We start from the raw sequence: 25,024 nt of genomic DNA, 5'->3' as shown, positions 1-25,024 counted from the left end.
GATCACACAATGAAACTATGGCTCACAGGGATAAAGCGCAAGCTACTCGCCACTTTCCTCTATAAGAAAACCAGGTCAACAAAAAAAGCATGGACCAGCACGATAGCCAGATTTGGTTTAACCAAATGACTGGCCATGCGAGGTATACTTCCACAATTATGAAAGGAGTATTAGATTTGATGAGTAACAGGCCTGTTATTACAATGAAAATGAATTAAAGAGCAGAGGCACTCAATTCCCGATGAACTCTTTCATGTTCTTCAACCAAACAACATACTCCTTCTCATCCTTGCGCATCATGTACTCGTACAGCCATTCATGCAGTGCGTGCTTGATTCCCCTCACCTCAAGGTACGTGTGCAATGCCTTCTGCAAGCTCTCATCCAAGATCCTGCAGCAAACAGTGAGAAACTGAAGGTTAGCGGAAAAAACGTACAAAAGAAATTCTAGCCCAGAGCATCTGTCATCTCGTATCAAAGCGTGGTCGACATGGTAGATTAGTTCAATCTTTAACCTTAGCACGTTCGGAAAAAAAGAAAACCTTAACCTTAGCAGTAGATTAGTTCTTTAGTTTCACTGCACGGCCTACAGCCACAAGAAACACTGAAAAAATTGCACGTTTTCTATATCTAATGAGTTTTATCAAGATTTCAACCATTAGATTGAAGTATTTAGCTGCTGACTATTGCATCTCTGCCTGTTCTTTGCATCTTCGCATCTGTTATCAGGTATTCTTGTCCTAACTGCAACTAAGATAGGATCAGTTTGCGCAATCACTGATGAAATTACTTCAAAAGAAAACATCAAAGTGATGCAGATAGTTGCATGCACGAGGGCCCTTCTAGATTGTAGATCAAATGCTTGGGTTACATGAACACTTGCTGGCGTTTTCACGCTTTTGTGTTTATTGCATGACTTGTGATGCATGACCGAAGCATGATATGCTGTATGTACATCCATTTTTTTCCATGCATGTCAAGTTGCCATGTTTTGAGACACCTAGACCGCTACATGCTGCTGCAGACTGAGAGACACCATTTGCCTGCAGTTAGTAAGCACATGTAGACAAACAATCTGTCCTAATGTGTGCACATAAGTCCTGACATCATATCTACCTATTGTGCCAGTTAAACCCATGCCGAAATATTTATCTGCACATAAGTAGATCAGCACCATTGTCATGGTTGGGTCTTGTAATCTTGTGTCTTTGTTAGATTGAACCAATCCGATACCTTTGCAAAAAAATTGTATTGGATTAGTGTTCACAACTGATAGCCAATTGATCGTTCTTATTGTTGTTTGCATCTAGTTTCCATATCCCTCATTGTAAAAAATAAAAGATAAGAAAATAAGAAAAGGCAGCACCAAAGCCACAAAAAAAGGTGGAAAAAAGAAGGAATACACAGGTGCGAAAATCCCCAGAACATACAATGCTACAGAGCTAATGAGCAAGAATGACTTCCAGATAATATGCATATGCACACATAGGTAAAAATTTGTTGAGTTAAGCCATTTCTAGGACTTCGGAGAAAGCAATCTAGGCGAGAATTTTTATATGGTCACTGTGCAAGTGGTTTATGGCTAAGGTCCTTGATGGGAATATTATTTTTTTCTGATTATCATTGGTTTGCATAGAGCTTATTTTTATGCCTGAATGAAAAAATAGCAAATAGATATGAAAGAACTTACGAAAATGGTGGTCCATCGTACGTATTCTGAGCATCAGGATTATCACGGTTCAGCATCCTCATATTTTCAATCGCTAGTTCATCATCATTGAAGTTGCAGTCAAATTCCAAGATTGGGCCTTCTGGTTTCTGAACAGTGACAACCATCTGAATTGCTGGCTTGGAAGATTCCTCATCATTGTCATTCTCGTCATCCTCATTTAAATCTTCCTCTGTATCAAAGTTGGTGTAGCGGCAGCTTTAATAGTCTCCTCAGCAAACTATCTTTTGAGGGTTATGGATTGATCACCAGGATTGTCGATGACCTCAAAAGGGAAGTCATCTGGTAGATCAATATGCTGTTCACAAATATAACCAGACAAAATGAAACCAAATATTATTGCCCATAACAAATAGTCACAAGCATAACTTACGTATAAAAAAATTAATAACCCTTCAAAGCAAAATCAAAGAGTTGGAACCGATCAGCAGGGGTTAAAAAAGGCATCTATCTCTGTAGCATAAACAAATTGCATACAATGCTACAGAACATAAACAAACATATATTACAATCTATGATTTGCACCAGTAGTCATGTGCATGACCACCCTTGCAAGGCCCAGCCATGCTACTATAAAGCTTAGATGTTATGGAACTTACGGTAACTAATATTACATGACATAAAAATTACCCTGTTGTAACCCTGAAAACAAACACATACATTTCAATTATTTGCAAACTCCATCTGTAACTTGATTCAATTGGACTCCCAAAAGAATTCAGAAACTGGGTACTAAATATCTGAAGAGCAAGACCATCTTGTTCTAAACCTATCAAAGTTAACTGTGTCTACAATATAGATCAAGCTTGTTGTATGCAATGCTAACCAGGATTCTCAAACACTGGTTACAACAGAGAGAGTGCAGTCCCCACTGGTATTCTAGCAACCAATTATAGATAGTCACAATATAAAGTTTGTTTGTTTCGTGTTTAATCAAGCAAGCCTGGATAGCCAGTTGGCCACAGCGTTTTTAGTTTTGCAATGGCAGAAGACAAATAAAGATCTACTGGCAGATAGCAAGCTCCTAATGTGGCTCTAGCCTCTAGGTCTGGACAATAATTCTAGGAGCAGGTACGGTGAATTATAAATAAGAAGCAGCAGGTCTCTGCCAGGAGACCAAACCATAGTGCCAAGAGCCAAGTAAGCAATTCCTACTCCATCACAACAGCACTAGTGCCATCAGTCTTATGTTGGCAAACAATTCCTTCTGGACTCAACTGAAACCAGCATACTGCAAATGCATTTCAATCTTTAAGGGTTCCTAATCATTTCAAATATACCCGAATGCTAACATAGTAGTAATCTTTAAGGCTTGAGCCTAATCCCCTTCATCCAGATGAGGATGAGGAGATTTCCCCAGGTATTCATAAACCATGATACCGAGGCTAATCCTATCACCCAAACAAAGGACTGAATTATTATACTCCCTCTGGTCAAAGATTTTTATGTTTTCAAATTAAATATTTTTAAAAACTATTGATGATCAAAGTTTTAAAAATTTGACCGGATCTTAGTCAAAGTGTCAAGTATTTATAACCGGGGGAGTAGCTAGGAAGGTAAATGAAACGCAGATATGGTGTTAGTAAATGCTAAGGAAGCGAAGAGACCTTGTCGACGATGCTCTCCTCCGACTGGAGGACACACTCGATCTCGGAGTCGATGACCCGCCTCAGGTTCCCGCGGAGACCTTGGAGGATGAGGATGACGCTGAGGACTGCAACGCTAAGAAGCGGCGGGCGCCGGTCCAGTGCGACAAGGAGGCAGTGGTGGCGGGGAGACGACTCGTGAGAGGAACCGGCACGGAGGAGTGGAGGCAGCGGCGGGCAAGGGCGGAGAGAGGAGAGGAGGATGCGGTGGCGCGGCGGAGGAGCCGGCCTGCGAGGGACGCCGGCGACATGGCTCGGGGCTCTTAATTCTCTCGGGGCCGGGGGTGGAAGGACGGCGGCCGTTTGTCTGGTCTAGGGTTTTGGACAGGTTTAGAGGGTTGGGGTGATTTCTTGGGGAGAAGGAAAGAATGAAGCGAGCCCACCTCAAGTAGAGGAGGCTTGTAGCCCAGCCCAGGGAACTTGAGAACTGCCTGCCGCTCCATAAAGCCTAGCATTCAGTACAGTGACCTGGAAAAATAAAGGAAAAGAAAATTGCAACAGAAGCCCTGAACTTGCACTTTACTTTTTCGTTAAACTACAATTCTTATGTTCATATAGAGAAAATGATTTATAGGGCTAAAAATTGCACCAGAAGTCATTTTTCTTCAAGCACGAATTTTTCCTTAACTCGGATCGGGTTCGGATTCGGGTATGTTTTTTCACCCGTGGGTGCCACCCGAAACCCGAAACCCCGCCCCACCCGCCCGCCCGCCCTGCCCCGCCCGCCTGACCCGCCCCGCCCCGCCGCACCCGCTCCGCTCGCCCGCCCCAACCCGCCCCGCCGCCGTTACACTGTCGGGTTTCGGGTTGCCCGTCGGGTTTCGGGTCCCCGTCGGGTTCGGGGACGGGGGTGGTTTTGCGCCCGATATGGATTTCGGGTTCGGGTCTGTTCCAGCAAAATCCGACGGGGGCAGACCCGTTGCCACCCCTAATCGGATCTGTGGCGCAAGATTGAGTTTGTGCATATGCTCACCAATATACATTTATGCATTTGATACTTTCTCTGTCTATAGAGTACAGATATGGAAATCACGTACACTATCAAGTATAGTTGTTGATGTCTAAATAATTCATTCGTTTTAAAAGATGCACAACGCTAAAATAGACTAAGAAATTCAAATATTCGAAATAAAAGTTTATGGATCTTAATAAGTATTTACAACTTATAATAAAATATTTAGTTACATTAGGTGCTTCTATGGTTATGGAAATTGTTAACAAGCTTTTATAATTTAATGAAAAATCCACATAATCTAAAAATTAAGAAAACCGTAATATTATCTTATATTATACATCGGATTCTGAAAATTTCTTAGATGTTAGACTTCATGAACTAAATGTTGCAGCTTGCTAGTGCTTATGCGATGAGCTATCTATACGTTTCCAAGCAATGTTATTTGGTAAATATATATTGTCTCATGCAAGGCGTGATATATATCCTCTTGTTGTTCTGTTTGTTCCTAATTTCCCAAATTTGATTATCTATATTGTTTTAGAACGTGGATTTTCTAAACCTTGTCTCAGCTGCACCGACGTCCCTGCCCCATGATTCTTTTTCTTGTTACCAGAGGTACGGGATATTTGAGCTAACATTATGGTGTGCAAATCATCCTATGTGAGTAGGGATGTAGTTTGCGGCAATATATATTTTTTACTTTACTTTTTTATTACATCTTAGTCATTATCTATCTATTTAGTTGATTCAAACAACATGCGACTAGATTTGATCCAATTCTTGGCGACAATTGGTTTGTAGTTAATTCAATCAGAAGCACAGAAACCAGGTAATCACATTTTCACCAACTAGCAAAATTGCTCGCGCAAATTTGCACGGCTACATTTAATGATAGACTCTTGTACCATTGTAGGAAAAAATCTTGGTTACTGTTAGTTTGCTTATTTTGGTCTAAAATTATCATGATAAATGATAAATAAATACCAATACGATTATTTACTTTAAATTATCTAGTGTCTACGTATTACTTCTTCTTAGTAATTGTGCAAGCTGCATTGACAAATAACATTACTCAAAAAGATTATATTGGCACTAAATATGATCTAACATTAATCTATGGGTTGAGGAGTTAAGGAAAGCGTGCGAGGGGCAGAGGGCGGGATTCGTGTGGAGAGCCTTGGTTTGAGTGGCGCGTAAGGTGGAGTAGAGTTTTTGCACTCAGTGTGGTGGGGCTGCGAGCAGCACGCGGGGGCGGAGGTTTTCTCATGCGAATCTTCTCTTGTTTTTTCAGATGATTTTGTAGGGCAAATCGTTTTTTAACAATGCTGATGGGAGGGGAGGGAGGAGGTGATGCATAACCACATCCGTGCTTTATATTAGTAGAGATAAAGCAATTCTCATCCGTGCAAACAAGCCGACCAAATTTTCCTAATTTCTTGCATATACATATTGTACCCTATAAATTATTTCCTTCTATGCAGATATTGACTCATCCGTGCTCACATTTCCTTCTAAATTTCCTCACTTTTTCCTCAATGCACATGCATCAATAACATTAAACATCAATTCCTTCTCTCGTCTTTTACGTGCATGCAACATCACTATGCCATTCAATTGACCATTTTTCTTGGTAATGTACATGCAATAATTATTGGTTCCACAATTTACATGTTTTTGGGGAGAGAATTAATTAAGCTCTGTAAATGTATGGGTTGTCCAACTATCATTTTAGCCGTAGGATCAAGATATGTGGACAGTAAAGATTGTTTAAATCTATCAGAACTCGTCTATTTTATAGGAGTATAGATTATAGATATATAAGATGTGTTGTATCATGAAATAACAGATCGAGTTTCACAAGAATATGCATAAACCCTATGGAGATTCTACGAAATTCCCACATTGCAAACGGGGTTTTAACTATAATTTGCAAAGTGGTGGCTGGCTGTCTACAAACCTCGTTGGTTTGACAATCAACAGCGAACACTAGAGCTGTGGGCACAGGTCATATGTAGCAAAACTTGTTACTTCCGTGCCGTAACCCATTGAATTCCGAACAATCATTTATGTTCCAAACTCATCCTCAGCCAACTATAACACGCCTATCAGACTCAAAAATGAGAAACACTCAAAAACTAAGCAGAAATTGAACAACGGACCTATCAAGATGGCACTTTCAGATATTCAGAAGATGGCAATTTCAGATATTCAGCCGACCCAGTCAGAATAAATATATATATCTCAGAACATGAGATAATCCATCATATGACATCTTTGTGTTGGCGCTCAGATGGTTGCCTGGCCTGTGAAAGACGGGGAAGACATGATGGCGAGCATTTCTGTCACAGACGCCATGGCGCTTAGCGCCGCTTTCAGGAGATCCTGCGAGCACCCGGGTTTCAAATGCTTTTCACCTTCATTGTGTGCAAGTAAATACAGTGATAAGCAAAGAATGAAGATGTAAACCGACGCAATGTAATGTTTTGCAAGGGGAGCAAAAATTCAAATACCAAAGAAATTTAAGTACCTTCTCTAAGTGCTCCTGCAACTGCTTGATCCTTCCCATGTAGTCTCGATCCTCAACGCACAATGAAATAGACTTTGTCTCAGCACCTGGTCCATCGAATTGAAGGGGCCCAGGGTTCTGGTAGATGTCTTCCATAAAGAAGCTAGAAGAATTTTGTCTCAACAGACTGGAAAACAAACAAAAGAGTAAATTTTAATAAACAAGAGAAGAACAAATTGAGCGCAATACAGATGTAAAAAGAAAAAAGAAAAAAGGGTCCCAGAGCGCACAAAATAGGTGATGTTTAAATAACATGCTAATTTTCATGCTTACTCGTATGCTTTTCCTTTCAAGTCGACACTCGCCATGTGGACAGCAGGCTTGCCAATCTGACTGGTGGAAGGACCACACGACCATCAGCTTCACAGTCATCATAGACTGGTAATGAAGAAAATGTGAAGACTTGTTTTTTTAATTTGACCTGAACTTGCGGAAAACTGATTCATTAAAAAGGGACTTTTAATTGTCCAAATGCGCATCGTAATAGGAGCAGCACCGCATTTCCACTTGTTCACTGGGCTCTTGAGTTCTGTCACAGTGGCCATGTAGCCTTTCAAACCAGCTGCTAAGATGTGATAACATACGTGTCCGAGAACCTAAAAACAAACAATTCAATGGCGATTTAACAGCATAACAATATTATGAGGAAAACAGTAAAAGTGAACTCGAACATACATAAGCATAATCACAGTCGAATTTGGAAGGCAGGGCACCCCTGGCTTGGTAGCCAAAAAAGTGGCAAATTGCATTGAACTTCTTTCGTTTAGAAGTGCCTTCCTTCTGCAAGAGAAGCCAAAAACAATGTGCAATGGTAAATCTAGCACTTACTTTACAAATACACTGCATTGTGTGAAAATCTGCCACTTGCTTACCAGACGTTTGTTCATTTCAGTCTCAACTAACTGTGCTAGAAGCTTCTCAGTCTCAATCTGCAATAAGCAGATAAAGTTTCTGTTAAAAAAGGAATGTGCGATGAACAGGATAAGTGAAACTCACTATTATTTGAGTGAATTGCCACAGTACCTGAGAAAGTTGAGCGGAATCGTCAGATTCAGGATGGAGAAGTAGCTGCATCACAGAAACAACATGATTGAAGCAACAGTAGTCGTTTCTAAATTATTGGTTTTCTGAATATCAAAAGAGAATATTTTTACCTGCTTTCTAATAAACGAGGGCAAAAATTCAAACAGAGCAGACGCCCAAGGTGAAAGATGAGAAGAGATGTTCTCAACGAAAACACCTTTATTATGTAGCCCATTAATTTCCTGTAACAATTAGCTCAGCTCAGTACAGCTGTTAAAGGGTAAAGCCAGTACTTACACTTCCAGATACTGACACTGACCTGTAACAAAGCATATAGTTCAGGAATGCTCTCAACAAGACCCTCAGGAATAAGTACAACCCCATGATATTTATCTGCACAAGATAATAAGATCATCAGAAATAAGTGCTACCTACATTATATTTATGTGAGCAAGATAATGACTAGTTGACTACAGGGAATTCTGTAAAGATCACTTAATTCCTACCTTTTTCAGCCCTTGCCTGCACAGCATCACATATCTGCTTTGTAATATAAAAAATTGTAAGTTTTGACGCAGCATGATCCGTGTGAGATGAATGAGTAAATTTGCATATATCAACTACGTCAATACAGCAGAAAAGCAGGATTTCTAACCATATTTGGATGTGATTGAAGAGCACATTCTAATGCCACATGAGATGCTTTCCTCCCCATCAGCCGAATAAAATAGTAATACTGCCAAGAAGAAAAATAAAGTTTTATGGAGGCTAAACAATATAGCCTATGAGCATGAATTTAATTGTATCAAAATTAAGAAGTATTATGTAGGGAAGTTAGTGCCGCCTAATAAAATAAAATACAAATAAATTGTGGACACGAGTTATAAGGCTCACATATATTGAAAGCTCTGATAAAATCATAGAAGTCCTCTAGCTATGATCAGTTGATAATTCCAGAAAGAATACTGTCCACATGGAACCAATGTTGTAGACCAGCCACCCAGCATTGGCATCCTGAATCACACTTCAAATTGAACAAGTTGGTTGGATTATTTCTATTTAAGAACAACAATAAATAACTTTCTTTGTTTCCCTTCTATGGTTACAACATTTATATAATGGGAACAATTTATCATACTTTATTTCAGTCCATAGCACCAAGAAAGTATTTACGATAACAAAATGCATGTTAGGATGATATCTGGTGAACGCAGAGCCCCACCCACGTGGCGGTGGTGCGACTTCTCAAGACAGCTTGACTTCCTAGGCGCCCCCGAGCGCATCGAGGCGCGTAGGGACGCAGCCTCCCACGCAACTACACCTCCCTGTCAAACCAGCCGCCCCTCGTTGCCTCTAGCATGCTTCGACATCAATCCACACGCCAAGCAGACCATGCCTCCTCAGATGGGGATGGGGGAGCCGCCGTTCGACCACGATCCCATGTCTCTTGAGTTCTGCATCATCGGTGTGGTTAACTCCCCGATCAACATGCCATCTTTAGGTTGCCTCCCGTTGCTGCTGCACGGTGAACCGGCCCACCGGCTACGATAGGGTTTTACTTACCGTTTTTTAAACGGTAACCGCTCCCCAGATGTAACAAAAAATGCACGGTTATCGTGATAACTGCTCGAAATTCGGCTAAAATTCGTATAAATTTATTAGCTAAAATTTGAAATTTGGACAAAAAATGCAGATTCTCCGTTCAGTAACCGGTCGAATCGAACCGGTTACCGAGCGATTTTCTCGATTTGTCGAGCGGTTTTCTCGATTTTTTCGCATTATCAGTAACTGCTCGGTTTTCTCGATTTACCGAGCGATTTTCTCGATTTTCAGTGAAGTTCAACAAAAAACCTAAAAATTGGTTTAATCTTGTAAAATTAATAACTAATTCATCTGAGCTTCAAATTAAGTGAAACAAATTTTGTTGGTCTCCTTGTAACATGATCTACACGATAAAAGTATTTATACTCATAAAAAAGTTGAAAATTTTCTGTGAGAAAATGTATTTGTTAAACCAAGTTAAATGCATACAATACTCTTTGCTAATCCAAAAATTATGAAACTAATTTTTTTAGTCTTCTTACATGATCCTATATCTTTTAAAAATACATGAACTCATGAATTAGTTATTGTAACATGCAGGATTGTGTAAATATGTTGCGACTAGATTAATTCATAACTGACACATCACACCTCCAAAATTAGTGAAACTACTTTTATTAGTTTATTTATACTATAATTTATGTAGGAAAAATAATGGTAGACATAAAAAAGTTAATTACAGTGCTATTTCTTAACATAATCACTTTATGCTTGTGAACTTTGTAAAAATCATGGAGAAATTAATAAAACTCTAAATAAAGTGAAATTAATTTTAAAGATCCTCTTAAGATATGTCCTACATAAGAAAAATATGTGTTTTCATGTTAAGATTTTCCTTAACATGAGTTAATAACTGAGCCGCATGCTTCAACTTTTTTCATTTTTTTCAAACCTCCTCCCTATAGAATATGATGTAAACGATATTATTTTTGAATATTTTTTCACAGAATGTCTTAGGATTGTCTCTAGTTTTTTTAGAAATTGTTTTGAATTTTTTTATTTTTTCAAATTCGGTTACCATTCGGTTTCTGAAATTGGATTGGAGCTGTAAGCTTGGTAACTGCAAATTTCAATCTGTTATCGTCGATAAATTGAACCATGGCTATGACATTGGAAGCCAAGCTGGGACTTGCATTTTAATTCAGCCCGCTACAGCCTCCAGACCACGAGTTTTTTTTATTTTTTGTTTTACATATTTAAATAAATAGATTCATGTTGGAAATATTTACAGAAATACTCGTCTACGCCCTCTGAAAAGGCTGCAGGGCGGTAAGGATGCCACGGTAGCACCGCCATCATTTACTGCCCTCTCAGAGGATGGGTGGGGCCCACCCCTGCACCCACCGTCCTTACCGTCCTCTCAGAGGGCGGGTAGGGATCTCCCCTCGCGCTGCCACCCTTACCGCCCTTTGAAAGCGTGGTTAGCTCCCTTACCCCCCCCCCCCCTCCATCACTATATAATGGCCGAAATTCAGCCAAACTCCCCATTATAATCTAGAAAAAAAGAAAGGAATAGGAGAGGAGAGGAGGGAGAGAAGAGGAGAGGAAAGGGAGGCAGCGTGACGAAGCTCTACTGTTTTTGATCTGTGGATTTCTGATCTCACTTTCTGGTAATTTTTTTGACTTATGTTTTATTAGTAATTAAAGTACCACTAGATCTAGGGTTTAGCAGTATAACAATAGTTATATTATATGCGACCTAGGGTTTAGAAATGTGGGATATGCTGTATTTTATAGTATATTGTAAAGATCAATTTTGATATGGTAGGATAGCCATCAGATGTATAGTAGTATTTAGAGTATGATAGTTTTGAATATTTAGATTTTACAGAATAATGATGTAAGTAATAATTATAGCTAATTAGAAACTTTATTAAATAGACAGATGTTTAATTAGTTTAATTTGGTTAGTTTGCTTAGGAGCAATATTAAATAAACCTATTGTTAGGTGATCATCGGTGTTGGTAATTTTGTTAGAGTTTCGATAATCAGAAATATAGTTTTTCGGTATTAATATTTGATATATTTTTGGATGTTTCAAGAGATGTCAGATAAATTATATTTTCAGATATATTATGATGAATGTCAAATTAGTTATGGTCCTAGCGATGTAGATCTCTCTGGATTCCAACATGTCATCAAGGGACTTAGTAGAGCTAATGAGAGGACCATAGTGGGCGTGTGAAAGTGGCTGATGCGCCATTTTCAACTGAATCTCTAGCAACATGAGCTTAATTTGAGAGTTGTGCTAAGCTGTGCTACTCAAGAGTACTTTGGGGAGCTCGTCCCGATTAATGCGACATCTACTTAGGTAGTATGTAGATATATCGCGTAAATGTGGTCTCCCTCTTGTGTTGCTAGCTGAGGCGTACTAGAAAGATCCAACAGAGATAAACTTTGCGGAAGAACTAGCAGAAACAAGTCAGGTAGTGGTGGATGAAGCAAAACCCGGCAAATGTGCGGGACGAGCAAGATATTGGGGATGTGCGTGAGATGTAACCGAGGGGTGTAGATGATGAGGGGGAGCATATCCCTAGCATAATTGAAGAGATAGAGATGGAGGATCAAGAGCTGGAGGAAACCATTGCCAATGAGGATTCATCTAACGAGAAGGGAAATGCTCCTGTTCCTGCAGAGTGGAGGAATTAGGAAATTTCAAAGCTAGTGGTCGGTGAGGCTCATCGAACACTGTGGGAATATCATGAGAGCGAGGTGTCCCAGAGTGCTATGTACCCTAGTAAGGAGGTTGTTATTGATGTAGTTAAATTCTGATCGCTGTCTCTATGGAGGCAGTTCAAGGTTGTGAAGTCGAGTAAAAGGGAGTACGATGTCAAATGTTTGGTGCCTGATTGTCCTTGGTGGGTGCACACACTCAGGGAGAAGTGGGTTGACTACTGGGAGTGCTCAATAGTTAGGGAGCATAATTGTCACATTGAGGAAATAGAGTTCTCCCATCTGAACCTGTTATCTGCTTTTGTTGCGGCAGCAGCTTCGGGACCATGATGGTGGGAACGGTCGACGGCAGCGGGGAAGACAGCATTAGGATTTTACCTTTACTTTTGTAACTTACATATTTGTTTCATGATTCATCTTCGATTCGTGAACTAGTCTTACATATTCATACGTGTCTAGTTTCTATGGTCTACTTACCATGTCATAACTGCATTTCTTAATCCCATGTGATCGCACGCTAGTTGCATTTCTTCAACAGGTTGTCTCATTCCTCGTCCTCGACTTTGTATGAACCATTCACGACAGAGCTAGAAAAGCAGTTCTTAAAAAGCTACTTATACATGAAGTGACCACACGACACCTCTGTTGGGAGTCTGGCTTTAGACACGAAGTGACCACACAACTCAGCTTTAACTATGAAATGACAACAACTCTGTCCTGATGTAAGCTATAAACACAAAGTGACCACATGATTCAGCTTTAACCATGAAATGACAACACATATGTCCTGACGTAAGCTGTAGACACGAAGTGACCACACGGCTCAGCTTTAACCATGAAATGACAACACTTCTATCCTAACGCAGGCTGTAGATATAAAGTGACCACACGAGAGAGCTTTAACCATAAATTAAATGATAACACATCTATCTTGACACAGGGAATCTCTGCCCAGTATCAATGCCACAATTTTTCCATATTTTAACAGGGAATCCAATGCTCAAGCCCCTAGCCAAGCCCATGCACTCACTCTATGTACCAGCCCCCAGCCACCATAAATAACCCCACCTTTATCCATGAATAGACCACTCTTTCCTCAACTCTCTCAACTGCAATATTTTCCTCAGCTCCACCAAACCCACCCAAGAAACATTGGGGGATTTTCATCATTTAGGGGGTCGAACTATCGATGTACTTCTATGGCGATCTTTGTAAGCTTCATGAGACCTAGAAAATCTCCTACACCTATGGCCTACGCTTATTCATGTGTGCCAACTACCAATACGAAAAGCCTCAACATGGACCGTATGAGTACCCACCGGTATAACGACATAGACCAATCATGTGGCACTTTTCACATCTTGTTCCTGATTTCATGCACTGTTTTACTAATCTCACATCTTGTTTTATTTGTCCAGTCTCCTCCACCTATCTGTGACTTCATTGAATGGCCCGACATGGAGCAAAATGAAGACCAGAGTAGTGGTCGACATGAGCATACGGTGGAGGAGGGAAGCGTACACACGTTGGGAGTACGAGCAACAACAGGAGGAACTACGGTTGAAGCGATAGGAAGAGGAGCGCATGACGAAGGCAGCATAGGACCATACAGATACTCAAGCCCGCGAAGCAGAGAGGGAAAGGAAGCGAGAGAGGACCCGTCGCACTAAGGCGGCTGGCCCTGATGCCCTGAGAAAGGGCAAATATCCTAGGTGCACTCAGTAGAGAGCATCTAATGTAACCTGGTATATTTTCACTCCTTAAGGCATGTTAGGATCAGCAGCGGCACGCTATTAGGTTGGTCTTTAGGCGTACAGTACATGCCACCATTTGTTGTTGTCGTGTCTTTATGGTTAAGGTCCCATGTAATGTTTGTCACCGTATGTAACCTCCGTGTCGGGTAATATGTTAAGAGTGCTTCACATCTACAATTGTTCAAAAAATTAGATTTTGTATTCTCCCAATAATACGTCACTAAAAAATTACTCATACAATTTTACATCAAATACATAAACAAATATCGACAAATTTACATCAATCCAAAATTTCCAAAAAGTAACTACTCCGTGATGTCGTTTTGACCACTTTTTGACCATTTCGATCCAAAATTTCTAAAATATCGACAACTAACATTTTTCACCGAATAAATGTGCACTATTTGTAAAATTGACATATACAGAAGTTAAACTAAAAAAAAATTCCCACCACCCGTTAGGAGGGCGGCAAGAGGCTACCCACCCTCTCATTGGGCGGCCAGTGGCTACCAGCCCTCTCATAGGGCGGTAAGGGGGACGACCGAGGGGGCGGGCCCTACCCGCCCTCTCAGAGGACGGTTAAGCCCTACCTGCCCTTTGAGGGTGGTAAGGGGTGGCCGTGCCACCATGGCATCGTTACAGACATCTGAAAGGGCTGCAGCCCTTTTAGGGAGCGGTAGGAGCTTATTTCTGCAAATCTTGCCATCATGAATCTATTTATTTAAATATTTAAAATAAAAAATATAAAAAAACTCTCAGACCACACTCCATCTCAGATCCAAGCCATTCAAGGCCATCTAGAGCAGGTCGTGTGCAACGGGCTTGAAGTGCCTCAGCTCAACCAAGAAGGCTATGCTGACCACGCTAACCCAAGTCTAGCTGTTGTGCTGGGGGGCGCCAATGTTGTGTTGGTGGCCCAGAATGAGGCCCAACTCAAGGATCACTTGCACGCTGTCTCTCTTGTAACATTGGCTGTAGCCCAGGTCTCACCTGCGGCGGCAACAACACCACCAACGGCATCTACAGTGGCAACAACAACACCTGCGGACTTCATCGCCACATGCTCCAAGCAACTCAAGCATCCTCTCCTAACCATCCTGCCCAAGGTGGCGTGCACGCCCAGCCGCAAGAGGAGCAAGAAACCTGCGGTTGTGCCCTCCTGCTTGAGCAGCTGGCTGGCCAAAAGAGCAAGTCCACTCACAGTCATGCAGAGTGCGCAAGCCAGGATCACCCAAGCAAGGGAGATCATACCGAAGGCCAAGAACTTCGATGAGGGAGTGCGCAAAGCTTATGAAACATCATTTGATGACCCGTTGGATGACTCTGGGATCTTGGCCCTTAATGCACTTTGTTGCCACCACAACAATGCGATGATCAACTTCGATGTCACATCCGGTTTTCAAGAGAACAAACTAGTTGTCTTCCACATGTATACCAGAATCAATTTTCCATACATGCGGCGACTTCATAAATGATAACATAACAATGTCATTACATAACGATAAGATTCATTACAAAAGAACCCATAGGTCTTAATTTCCAGCGATAGCGGGTCTTCCATCCATCCACAGCTGTTGTCTAGGGGACTGCCAGCCTAGAACATGGTCTTCAGGTTGAAATCTTCCTTCACTTAGAACTCAGCTCCATCAACTGGGATGTCCTTGAAGTCCTCACCTTCTGAGCAGCATCAAGAGGTTGGAAGAAGGCAAGCGTAAGTACATGGGGTACTCAGCAAGTGTGGGAAAATATGACATGAAGGCTTAAGGCAAGAAATGCTTGACTCAGGTTTACTGCAGCTATACCATCCTAATCTAGGACTCAAAAGACATAACAATCCTATTTACTATGTGTGATGATACCAACATTAAAGGAACAGTTCATCGGATTCCATCCGACTACCAGACTCACCAGATATTCCATATCCGGCTACCAACTCATCGGGATACCACCCGATTACCCAAAGCCAACCATCCAAGATCCCTCACTAATCATAAAAGAAGTTCAAACCCGTTCTTAACCATGAGCACGACCGATCGATCAGTTTTATACTCTGCAGAGTTTGCACATTTTACCAACGAGTCGTGATTCCTATTTTATTTCACACTTCCGGGGTGTAGAGCCGGGGTCTCACTATAAGACCTTTACAAAGCGCCTCCAAATCCATATGCACCCACTAAGGTTTCACCACTAACAGGGATTCCATCCACTGTAAAGGCCCCCCCTTGTGCCACTAAACAGCTAAATGGTGCATACAGAATAAGTAAGACATCTAAATAATTGGCCAGACCGTGAAAGCCTCGTGGTTGCGCTGTTATGCCAGGTTACAGGCTTCACAAACTGGTCCTTAAGATCTAAGCAGGTACTCGCACATTTCCAATGCGCACACAACAGCCATACCAACCAAACCAACCTGCCTAGATCCCTATGATCCATGTTGCTACAAAATATTACCCAAACTAGTTCATGTTGCATAAACCATTATTCAGATTAACATTTAACCCACCCAACTTGACAACACGACTAAGCATTTCTACCCTTTGACACATAGACTACAACACAAGCGACAAAGATAATCACAAAAATACTAATAAACCCTAAGCATAGGATTCATATTGACAAGCATGCATCTAGAAAAATAAAAGATACACCTTCCTACAATGGGATCAATGTGATCAAGGACACTTGCCTTCAACTGCGGGTTGCTCAAACTCCTCGAAAGTTTGGTCCTGCAGTTCACGAACTGCTCGTCTCCTATTACAATTACGCACACCAGAAATAAACAAGCAAAAATATCTAAGAACAGTACACCAAACCGTAGCAATGCACTATAAAAAGATTACTAACGGATAGTACTCGCTGCTATGATCACGGGAGCGTAAGAATTGTCTAAATCAGAGCTATAATGGAAAAGTTACAAAGGTTTTAAGCTACATGGGCCTATCTGTAAAAGAACATGAACGTTTTGGTAAAAATAGAAAGTTTAAGGGACTTATATGTAATTAAACAAAGCTATAGGGGGGCCAAAAGTAAAATAATAGGGGCTGACAAGGGCTTATTTGTGAAAACAAAAAAGTTTAGGGTTAAATTGCAGTAAGACCTAATTTCAGAGAATAAAGAAATTATTTTTTATTGAAAATCCTAATTATTGCGTCATCACGCCGATTGGGCTCAAATGGATGAAGTGGCGGATTGCGAGGATGCTGACTGGGTGAAAACACCTAACGTGGCATCTACAGCCCTGCTGACTAGGTTTGTGGACCGGCGGACCGGTACCGTGGATAGGGTCCACTGGTCCATGATGGATCGGTTACACACCTGAAGGGGAATGCGATCTCAGCCGCAAATCTGAGATCCGAGGGCCCAGGATGATTGGGGAAGTCGGCGGTCGACGGCAACAAGAGGATGGTAGCGCCACCTTAGACATGGCTGGAACTTCGCTAGCAACACGTGATATCGAGCTATGGGCTACCAAACTCGACGAGAAAAGGCACAACAGGATGAGATGGTGAGGGGAGTCTCACCGAGAGCTTCACGACGACCAGAGATGGCTCGGGGCGGCTGGCGACGGCGAGAAGGCGACGGTGGGGTCGGAGCTCGACGAGGGCTTGGCTGCTGGGATGGAGGTGCAAAATTGGGGGTCGGGGAAGCTTCCTTGGGTCCTGCGGTGTCAAAAGAATTGGTCAGCCGGTCTCGGGGCGCAACAGTGAGAGATGGCGACGGTGAGGGGCGGAGATGCTCACCGGAGCTCGGTGCAGGCTGGCTTGCGGTAGCGGAACGACGTCGAGAAGCAACGGAGAAGGCTTCTCGTGCTCTTTGCGATGCCTGTGGCGACCTTAAAAGCGACAGGGAAGGCTCAGGTGCAGCGGATAGTGCGTGGCGGTGCTCTGTGTGTCGGTAATGGCACTCGACATGTTTGGCGATGGGGTGAGGGAGAAAGGGAGGGCGGTAGGGTGCTGCAGAGGCCGTTTTATAGCGCGGAGAGGGAGCGGCCCATTGCGGAGATGTGGGGTGCAGGGATGGAGGCGTGTGCCGGCAATTTCGAGCGAACGGTTGCGCAAGCGTGGGAGCAAGCATGGCGCAGAAGGAGTAGGAGGAAGACGCTAACAGGCAGGCCTGGGCTGTTAGTAAGATAGAGAGAGAGGAGGAGCTGGCTTGGCTGCTCAGGGAAGACGGGTTGGGTCGGTGAAAAATGGGCGTTACAAACCTACCCCTTAGGATGAATCTCGTCCTTGAGATTCAGAAGGATCGGAGAAGAAACTGTAAAACTATGTTTTTAGAACATCTTCTCTCTTCAAAGTGATTTGCGCTTTTAAATAATGCTTCCACTACATTTTACACTTATAAATTCTTTTATATGAGTAACACGTTGTGATATCTCGAGAATCCTGACAAGTATTGCAGAGATCCTCCGGAATATTCAGTTCTTCCCCGTGCGCCCCGACATCTCTGCCTCTCCCACGCATCTACCTTTCCCCACGCCGCCTCACCACCCCCGCCGCATCCACACATTCCCGGCGGCAGCTTACCCGGACCCCGACTACGCCCATCTCTCTGCACTTCGTGCTGCCGCCGAGTCGCGCCGCACGCGCCTTCCTCTGCTGCTCCGGGTCGCTGCGAACTCCCCCACACTGCTCCGCTCCACCATCTCTGTCAGGAATAAACCACGCCATGGGAGTAGTGGTGTGCGTGGCGCCAATTCGCATGGTGGAAGCCGCGTCGTCCGGATGAGCAAGTGGCTCACGGTGTTGCTGCGCGAGTCCTGCGGATCATGGCGCGAAGGCCGGCATGGAGGCGAGCTCCGTGGCATGTCCTTGTCTATAAGTAGCCATGTACTCCTTCATGTTTTCTTTGCCAAGTCCAGTGAATAAAGTAGCCAAGATACAGGCGAGTTCGTCGCCGCGGCGTTCGTCGCTGGAAAACAGTGTGTCTACTGTGCTTCTTCTTCCTCTCGCCAAGAGTGTTGGTGTGTGTGGTTCCTGGGCGAAGCCAACAAGTGGTATCAGAGCCGGAGAAGATGTCGTCTCCGTCGAAAAAGGGCTCGGGCTCCGGTGACGACGACTCGCCGCGTCAGGTCGTGGTGGAGCGCGTCATCAGCGGCTCGGTGGAGATGCCGATGCTGACAAAGACCAACTACCACGAGTGGGCACTCCTGATGCAGGTCATCCTGGAGGGTATGGAACTTTGGGATGCCGTGGAGTCCGACAAGGTCCAGCGCAGCAAGGATCGGCGGGCATTGACCGCCATTTTGCGCGGTGTGCCGCCGGAGATGAAGTCGGGACTCGCCGGCAAGAAGAGCGCCAAGGAAGCGTGGGCGGCGGTGAAGTCCTTGAGGATGGGCAATGCGCGCGTGCAGGAGGCCAAGGCGCAATACCTCCTCAAATAGTTCGAGCTCATGGCGTTCAAGGATGGCGAGGCGATCGACGACTTCGCCGTGCGGATCGACCCCCTCGCCGCGGAGCTGCGCGAACTCGGGGAGAAGATGGAGGAGGAGCGCGTCGTCAAGAAGATGCTGCGTGTTGTGCCGCCGAAGTACAACCAGATCGTGTGCTCCATCAAGATGTTCGGCGACCTGAAGGAAATGTCGCTTGAGGAGCTCGTTGGGCGGCTGCGCGTGGCGGAGGAGCGATGCGGCGGCGTCGTCGAGTCAGCTGCGGACAGCGTCGGGCGCCTGCTGCTCACTGAGGAGCAGTGGGAGGAGCGCCGGCGTCAGCGCGGCGGCAAGCAGCGGGCGCGCGGCGGCGAAGGAGCATGGCGTGGCAGCGGCGAGAGGCGTGGTGGCCGAAACGATGACCACAGTGACGACAACGACGACGACGATCGTAGCAGCACAAGCTCGGGGAGCAGGCGTGGCGGGAGCCGCTACCGAGGGCGATGCTTCGAGTGCGGCGAGCGCGGCCACAAGGCCAAGGACTGCCGCGGGAAGAAGAAGGAAAGGGCCCTCCTCGCCGACATCGACGACGACGAGCCGACGCTCCTGTGCGTTGGGCGTTAGGGGGTGTCGTGGTTTAGGGGGTGATTGTCAGGAATAAACCACGCCATGGGAGTAGTGGTGTGCGTGGCGCTGATTCGCATGGTGGAAGCCGCGTCATCTGGATGAGCAAGTGGCTCACGGTGTTGCTACGCGAGTCCTGCGGATCATGGCGCGAAGGCCGGCATGGAGGCGAGCTCCGTGGCATGTCCTTATCTATAAGTAGCCCTGTACTCCTTCATGTTTTCTTTGCCAAGTCCAGTGAATAAAGTAGCAAGATACAGACGAGTTCGTCGCCGCGGGTGTTCGTCGCTGGAAAACAGTGTGTCTACTGTGCTTCTTCTTCCTCTCGCCAAGAGTGTTGGTGTGTGTGTGGTTGAGTGGTTCCTGAGCGAAGCCAACAATCTCCTTCGATGATACCACCGCAATCTCCACGATGTTTGGCCTGGCTGGTCTCCCCCACGTCAACGATTACAGCTGGAGGAAGATGCAACAACATGCAGGCGAGGCGCTTGACAAAATGTGCCACTCCTGGCAGCGGTGGCGGGTTGAGAGCGTGAAGCCTGAAGGTTGCTGTGACGAGGCAGGGGATTTTGTGGTGAAACCCCGGTAGTCTTCAGCATCGATATGCTGGTCTGCTCCTTCAATTCCATCCTGCAGTTAACACCCACAGGTCTGCATCGTAGCATCGGCTCGATATTGCTATCACTTTAACGGCTTAACATCTGTACTGCAGGTCACTCGAATCAAGCCGCCCACCCGCCTGGCAATCAGTTTAATGCAAGCTTCATTAGTTCCATCTCCATTGTGGTATGCTTTGTTTAGGCTTTGATTTGCTTGAGTTGTTCTATCTAAACAAGCTGGAACTAAATTTCCACCGTGAATTAAGTAATTAACAAATGAAAGCTTAAGACAATAGATTGATATAGATCGTAGCTTTATTTGGATTAGAAAATTAAGGAGAGAAGAAATCATGATGTATGTATGAATATGTTTGAAAAAGTTTTCCATTCCTCAACCTGTAAATTGTCACACTTCCCTGATTTGTCAGACACATATCATGAAATATGCAATTTTAGGGAGTGACATATGCATATGCAGTTCGGAGATTGCTCATTTACTGTAAATTCTCATAGTTCCCTGACTTTCAGAATTTTCTTACTGAATAAGGTATGAAATACTGATTCTTTCTATGTGTACTCGCGGGCAATCTTCCTTGAAGCCTCAATTGCTATTGATAATCGGTGCTATCCCTTTCTTTCTTGCTTCTTGCTTGCACTTATTACTCTGCCCTTGCAAGTATGTTCGAAAGCACTAGCTGAGGTACACAAAAAGAATTAACATATTCTATATTCCCTTCGCAGAATGGAATGAAAGAACATACATCAGAGTCGTCCTGCACGCGGATGACAGCCGGAAGCATGTCATATTCTTCATCGGAATGCAGACCAGCACCGCAGCCCGATCCAATCCTAAGATTTGCAAGTTTTTCTATTGGTGTCCTTTTTTTTCCCGATCTGATTCTGTTTGCAGTCAATGCGTTGGATGCTTGCTTTGGCATTGGTTTTGGGAATTTGATAGATGTGTGGAATGTGTTTGAGATAACCATGCTCAGGAGAAGCCGAAGAAGGAAACTCTGGTGCTGTTCTTCGTTGCAAACGTGAGTTCTTACTTTGTTTATCAATTAGTAGATGGGTGAATTCTGAATTGTGCCTTCTTCCACTATCCACCTGCCTTTTGTTGTAAAGCTCACCTGATCTGTTTGGAGTGGTGAACTGCACATCTTAATTCCATAATCCACGTAACTTATGTTGCTGTCAAATTAGAACCCAATCTTTTCAGCAAGAAGAAAGTAACTAACCTGATTGAAATCACCTTCCTTCTCCAGGTTTTTTATTGTTAGCAACTCTATTTATTTCATGAGTCCTGCAGTTTACCTCTTGTAGACAATTCTTTCACCAATAATTTCATGGATAATTATACTCATTTTATACAGATATGGGGAGGTGTGGTGGGTGAGAGGAATACACACATGCCCAGAACTGCCCCACACTCCCCATCCCATCGACAGTGTGTTGGCAGTGGCAAAATATCACCTCCGTGCTGCCACACCATTGCTACCATCATCAAATCCATCCTCTATTAGGTATCACCAACTCACCTTCAAGTCCCACTTCTTGAATGACATGACCATCCCAGGCTGCACTCAAGCTATCAGCTGCATTAGAATCTGAAAGAGAGGGAGAGAACAACAGACTTGCCATTTGCCTAATTGCCCCATCACAACATAGATTTTTCATCTGCTGGCTTGCTGAAAGATTGTTCATCTTTATTACCTCTGGGTGTCTGTAAATCATTCACGATTCCTCTCTTTTCAGTGTCAAAAGCTGAGGTCTTGCAGCTGATAGAGAATGCAATAGATCATCCTATGTGTTAGGATTCTCTCTAGCTTCGACTTTAACGAATTGTAATGCATGCCCTATTGTATGGTATACTTTCCATTTTAAAAGTTTTTTTCATAACTCTAATTTGATAAGCCGAGCCTTCTATATCACAATTCATAGCACGTTTGTACAATTAAATAAACCGAGCTTTATTCTGTTTTTTTTTTCCTGAATGCTTCTTTCAGTATTCTATGAATTTCTCTTAGGTTCCATTTGTATCGTGATATCTCCCCTAAAGTAGTTTCCGCTCTCAATTTGGGCAATGAAATACATGTGTATTGCTGTTATGTAAACTTCACAAATTTGCGTCAGTATTGTGATACTCCTGGTAACAGATAGTATTATTGGTTCTCATATCTTTTGATTCTATGACTAGATCGATTATTCTATGGCTAGATCACCAATAAATACATGGAATCAGAAATATCTGCAATCTGGGTCCTTCAGTTATGTATCAGGGGCTTCATTCATCAGCTTCTTTATAGGATGTGAAACTTGTTTGGTGTGAGGTACACATAACTCAAGTTCGCGTGTGATCAACTGAACGCTTGAGTTCGCTGATTGGTGCCTTAGTGTGCGGTTGCATGACTTAAGATTCATGTTTCCCTCAAAAGTTTACTTGGCAAGTGAAAATCCCTCTTAAAATCAATTTCTTTGGCTTGTGATTAAAAATAGCATTCTAACTAAATATAACTCATAATTTTCCATTGAGACAAAACATGGTAATTATTGGAGTGGTTGGTCTCTCTAGAAGTGCAGAAAGGCAGCTTGTTTTCAACACAAGCTAACTAATGACCCCACTGCTGTTAACTCCCCACTTTGTTCTTTACTTCATGATTGGTCTATATTACAGAAAAGGGGAAACCAAAATGCGCTGTCTGAAGGTACGAGGAGATTTAAGTAGGTGACGCAGTGTGCCTATAACAGAACACTGGATAGGCTGTGTTGTACCGCATGATTGGTGGATGATTGAAGCAACAATGTTACAAAGATTACAAAGACTTGATATGTCTGTGTTTCTGGTGTTAAGCTCCTGGTTATTCTGTTTTCTATCAGAATTTTAGATGACGCATTTGTTAACTTGTTTTTGAAAGCTGATGCATGGTCTCAGCTTCACGAGGAGTGTGTTTGACGGGTAGACTTAAAGTGCTGGTCTGTGTTTTCCCTAGGGTACTATTGCCCTAAGCACCAGAATATCTGCTGAGAACAACTCAGCTAGTCATTGGAATCCATTGCCATGTCATCGGATGATTCCTTAAGCTTCCGGTGTACACATAGGAACATTTGGTGACTGTATCTAGCCATCTTCGAGGCGAACACTCTCTTAGAGTATGTATGTGATTTTAGTGATTAATAATAATACAGCCAGTGAGACTAATATATTTGTTAAGTATATACTTGCAATAAAAGAGAAGTCATCGAAGCTGAAAGAGAAATGAATTGGACTTGTTTCATGAATTTTGGTGTGATCAAATGGGATGAATTTCTCTACAATTATGTAAAATACTTCACAAGCTTTCCATAGAGTCTAAGATCATCAAAATCGGAGTTTGGAGCGAAAACTTATGCCTGAAATACAAATTGCTAGTCGGCTGAAAAATATGCATATCGGGTATTTCGGCATTCACAAGAAAATACTCCGATGTTCACGAAGAAAATACTCTGACGTTCACAAAAAGTTTGCAACAAAGTCTAATATGCGTTGAATGTTCCAATGTTCAAAAAATGAACACGACAGACCATTTTTTCAGAGAGATTGCAAATGTCTCGGTTGGTATCGTATGCACGTCGGATGTTCCGGCGTTCATTTCAAGACATCACGTCAGATCTTCTGGCGTTTATAATGAGTCTGAGTGGATTTTCAATATCTAGTTCGTGAATGATGTACGCATCGAATGGTTTGGTGAGTACAATCTGTTTATACCAGATCATGCGGTGTTTACAGAAAATTTTAGTCGTTGGAGCAATGACTAGTTCATGGGGTTAAGACTATAAATACTCTCACTCGATGAGTTGAAGGTGCTGGAGTTCAGAAAAGGTAACATACACTTGAGAAGACATCCAAGCTACTAAAGTGTTTAAAGTGATCATCCAAAGTAATTAAGCATATGATTAGAGAGTGATTAGTGCTAATAGGTCTAGAGAGAGTTGTGTCTAGGTGCTGCTGCTTAGAGAGGGAATCAAAAAGTGATCCTAGCTTGTACCAAGTGGTATATCGATATCTTGAAGTCTTGGTGACTCACTGTCACCTTAGACCTTGGTGGCTCAAGCTTGTTGACCCTCCGATTTAGTATGGAGCGGTGACAAGACTCTTGTACGTGAATGCGAAGACCCCTTGTTTTGTTGGCTCAAGCTTCAAAGTGAAGACAACGCAAGTGACCGAAAGATAGGCTTGTGGTGAGATCTTATCTTAGTAGCTTGATGGCTCTACCCACTCAAGCTATTGGTGGCTCAAGAGTCATGATCAGGTGCCGTCTGGGAGCTATAGCCTACATGACTGCTCTAGCGTGGACTAAATGTGACGTTTATACCATCAATATCATGAGATAAAAATTATTTGTGCCGAGCTTACTCTCTCTATTATCTTTACGTTTTCGTATTTACTTCTTGCAATCAATCGTTGCATATTTACCTTCATAGAGTGGTTTGCTATGATTAACTATAG

The 25,024-nt window shown here is 43.1% G+C and overlaps 1 protein-coding gene and 2 pseudogenes across 4 annotated transcripts; 1 reads left to right on the top strand and 2 right to left on the bottom strand.

Annotated features, from left to right (window-relative positions):
* Positions 1-92: 92 nt before the first annotated feature.
* LOC133883621 (uncharacterized protein At2g39795, mitochondrial-like) lies at positions 93-3,665 on the bottom strand (annotated as a pseudogene).
* Positions 3,666-6,615: 2,950 nt separating this feature from the next.
* On the bottom strand, positions 6,616-15,154 carry LOC133930158 (pyrophosphate--fructose 6-phosphate 1-phosphotransferase subunit alpha 2-like; annotated as a pseudogene).
* Positions 15,155-20,229: 5,075 nt separating this feature from the next.
* On the top strand, positions 20,230-23,473 carry LOC133931155 (uncharacterized). Of its 4 annotated transcripts, none has more exons than XR_009911850.1 (4): positions 20,230-20,548; positions 20,652-20,725; positions 21,280-21,575; positions 21,912-23,195. XR_009911850.1 is itself a non-coding variant. In XM_062377965.1 (4 exons), exons 1-4 carry the CDS (start codon positions 20,543-20,545, stop codon positions 23,265-23,267), a joined length of 471 nt encoding a protein of 156 aa, XP_062233949.1. In that variant the 5' UTR covers positions 20,230-20,542; the 3' UTR covers positions 23,268-23,473. The 4 variants fall into 4 exon arrangements, 2 of the variants coding, with proteins under 2 accessions (XP_062233949.1, XP_062233948.1); XM_062377965.1 differs by lacking the exon at positions 21,912-23,195 and adding an exon at positions 23,213-23,473 and having other exon boundaries at positions 20,230-20,588; XM_062377964.1 differs by having other exon boundaries at positions 20,231-20,588; positions 21,912-23,197.
* The last annotated feature ends 1,551 nt before the right edge of the window (positions 23,474-25,024 follow it).

Source organism: Phragmites australis, chromosome 10, assembly GCF_958298935.1.
Source record: "Phragmites australis chromosome 10, lpPhrAust1.1, whole genome shotgun sequence".
Taxonomy (NCBI): Eukaryota; Viridiplantae; Streptophyta; class Magnoliopsida; order Poales; family Poaceae; genus Phragmites; species Phragmites australis.
This window is presented reverse-complemented; position numbering and strand designations above follow the sequence as displayed.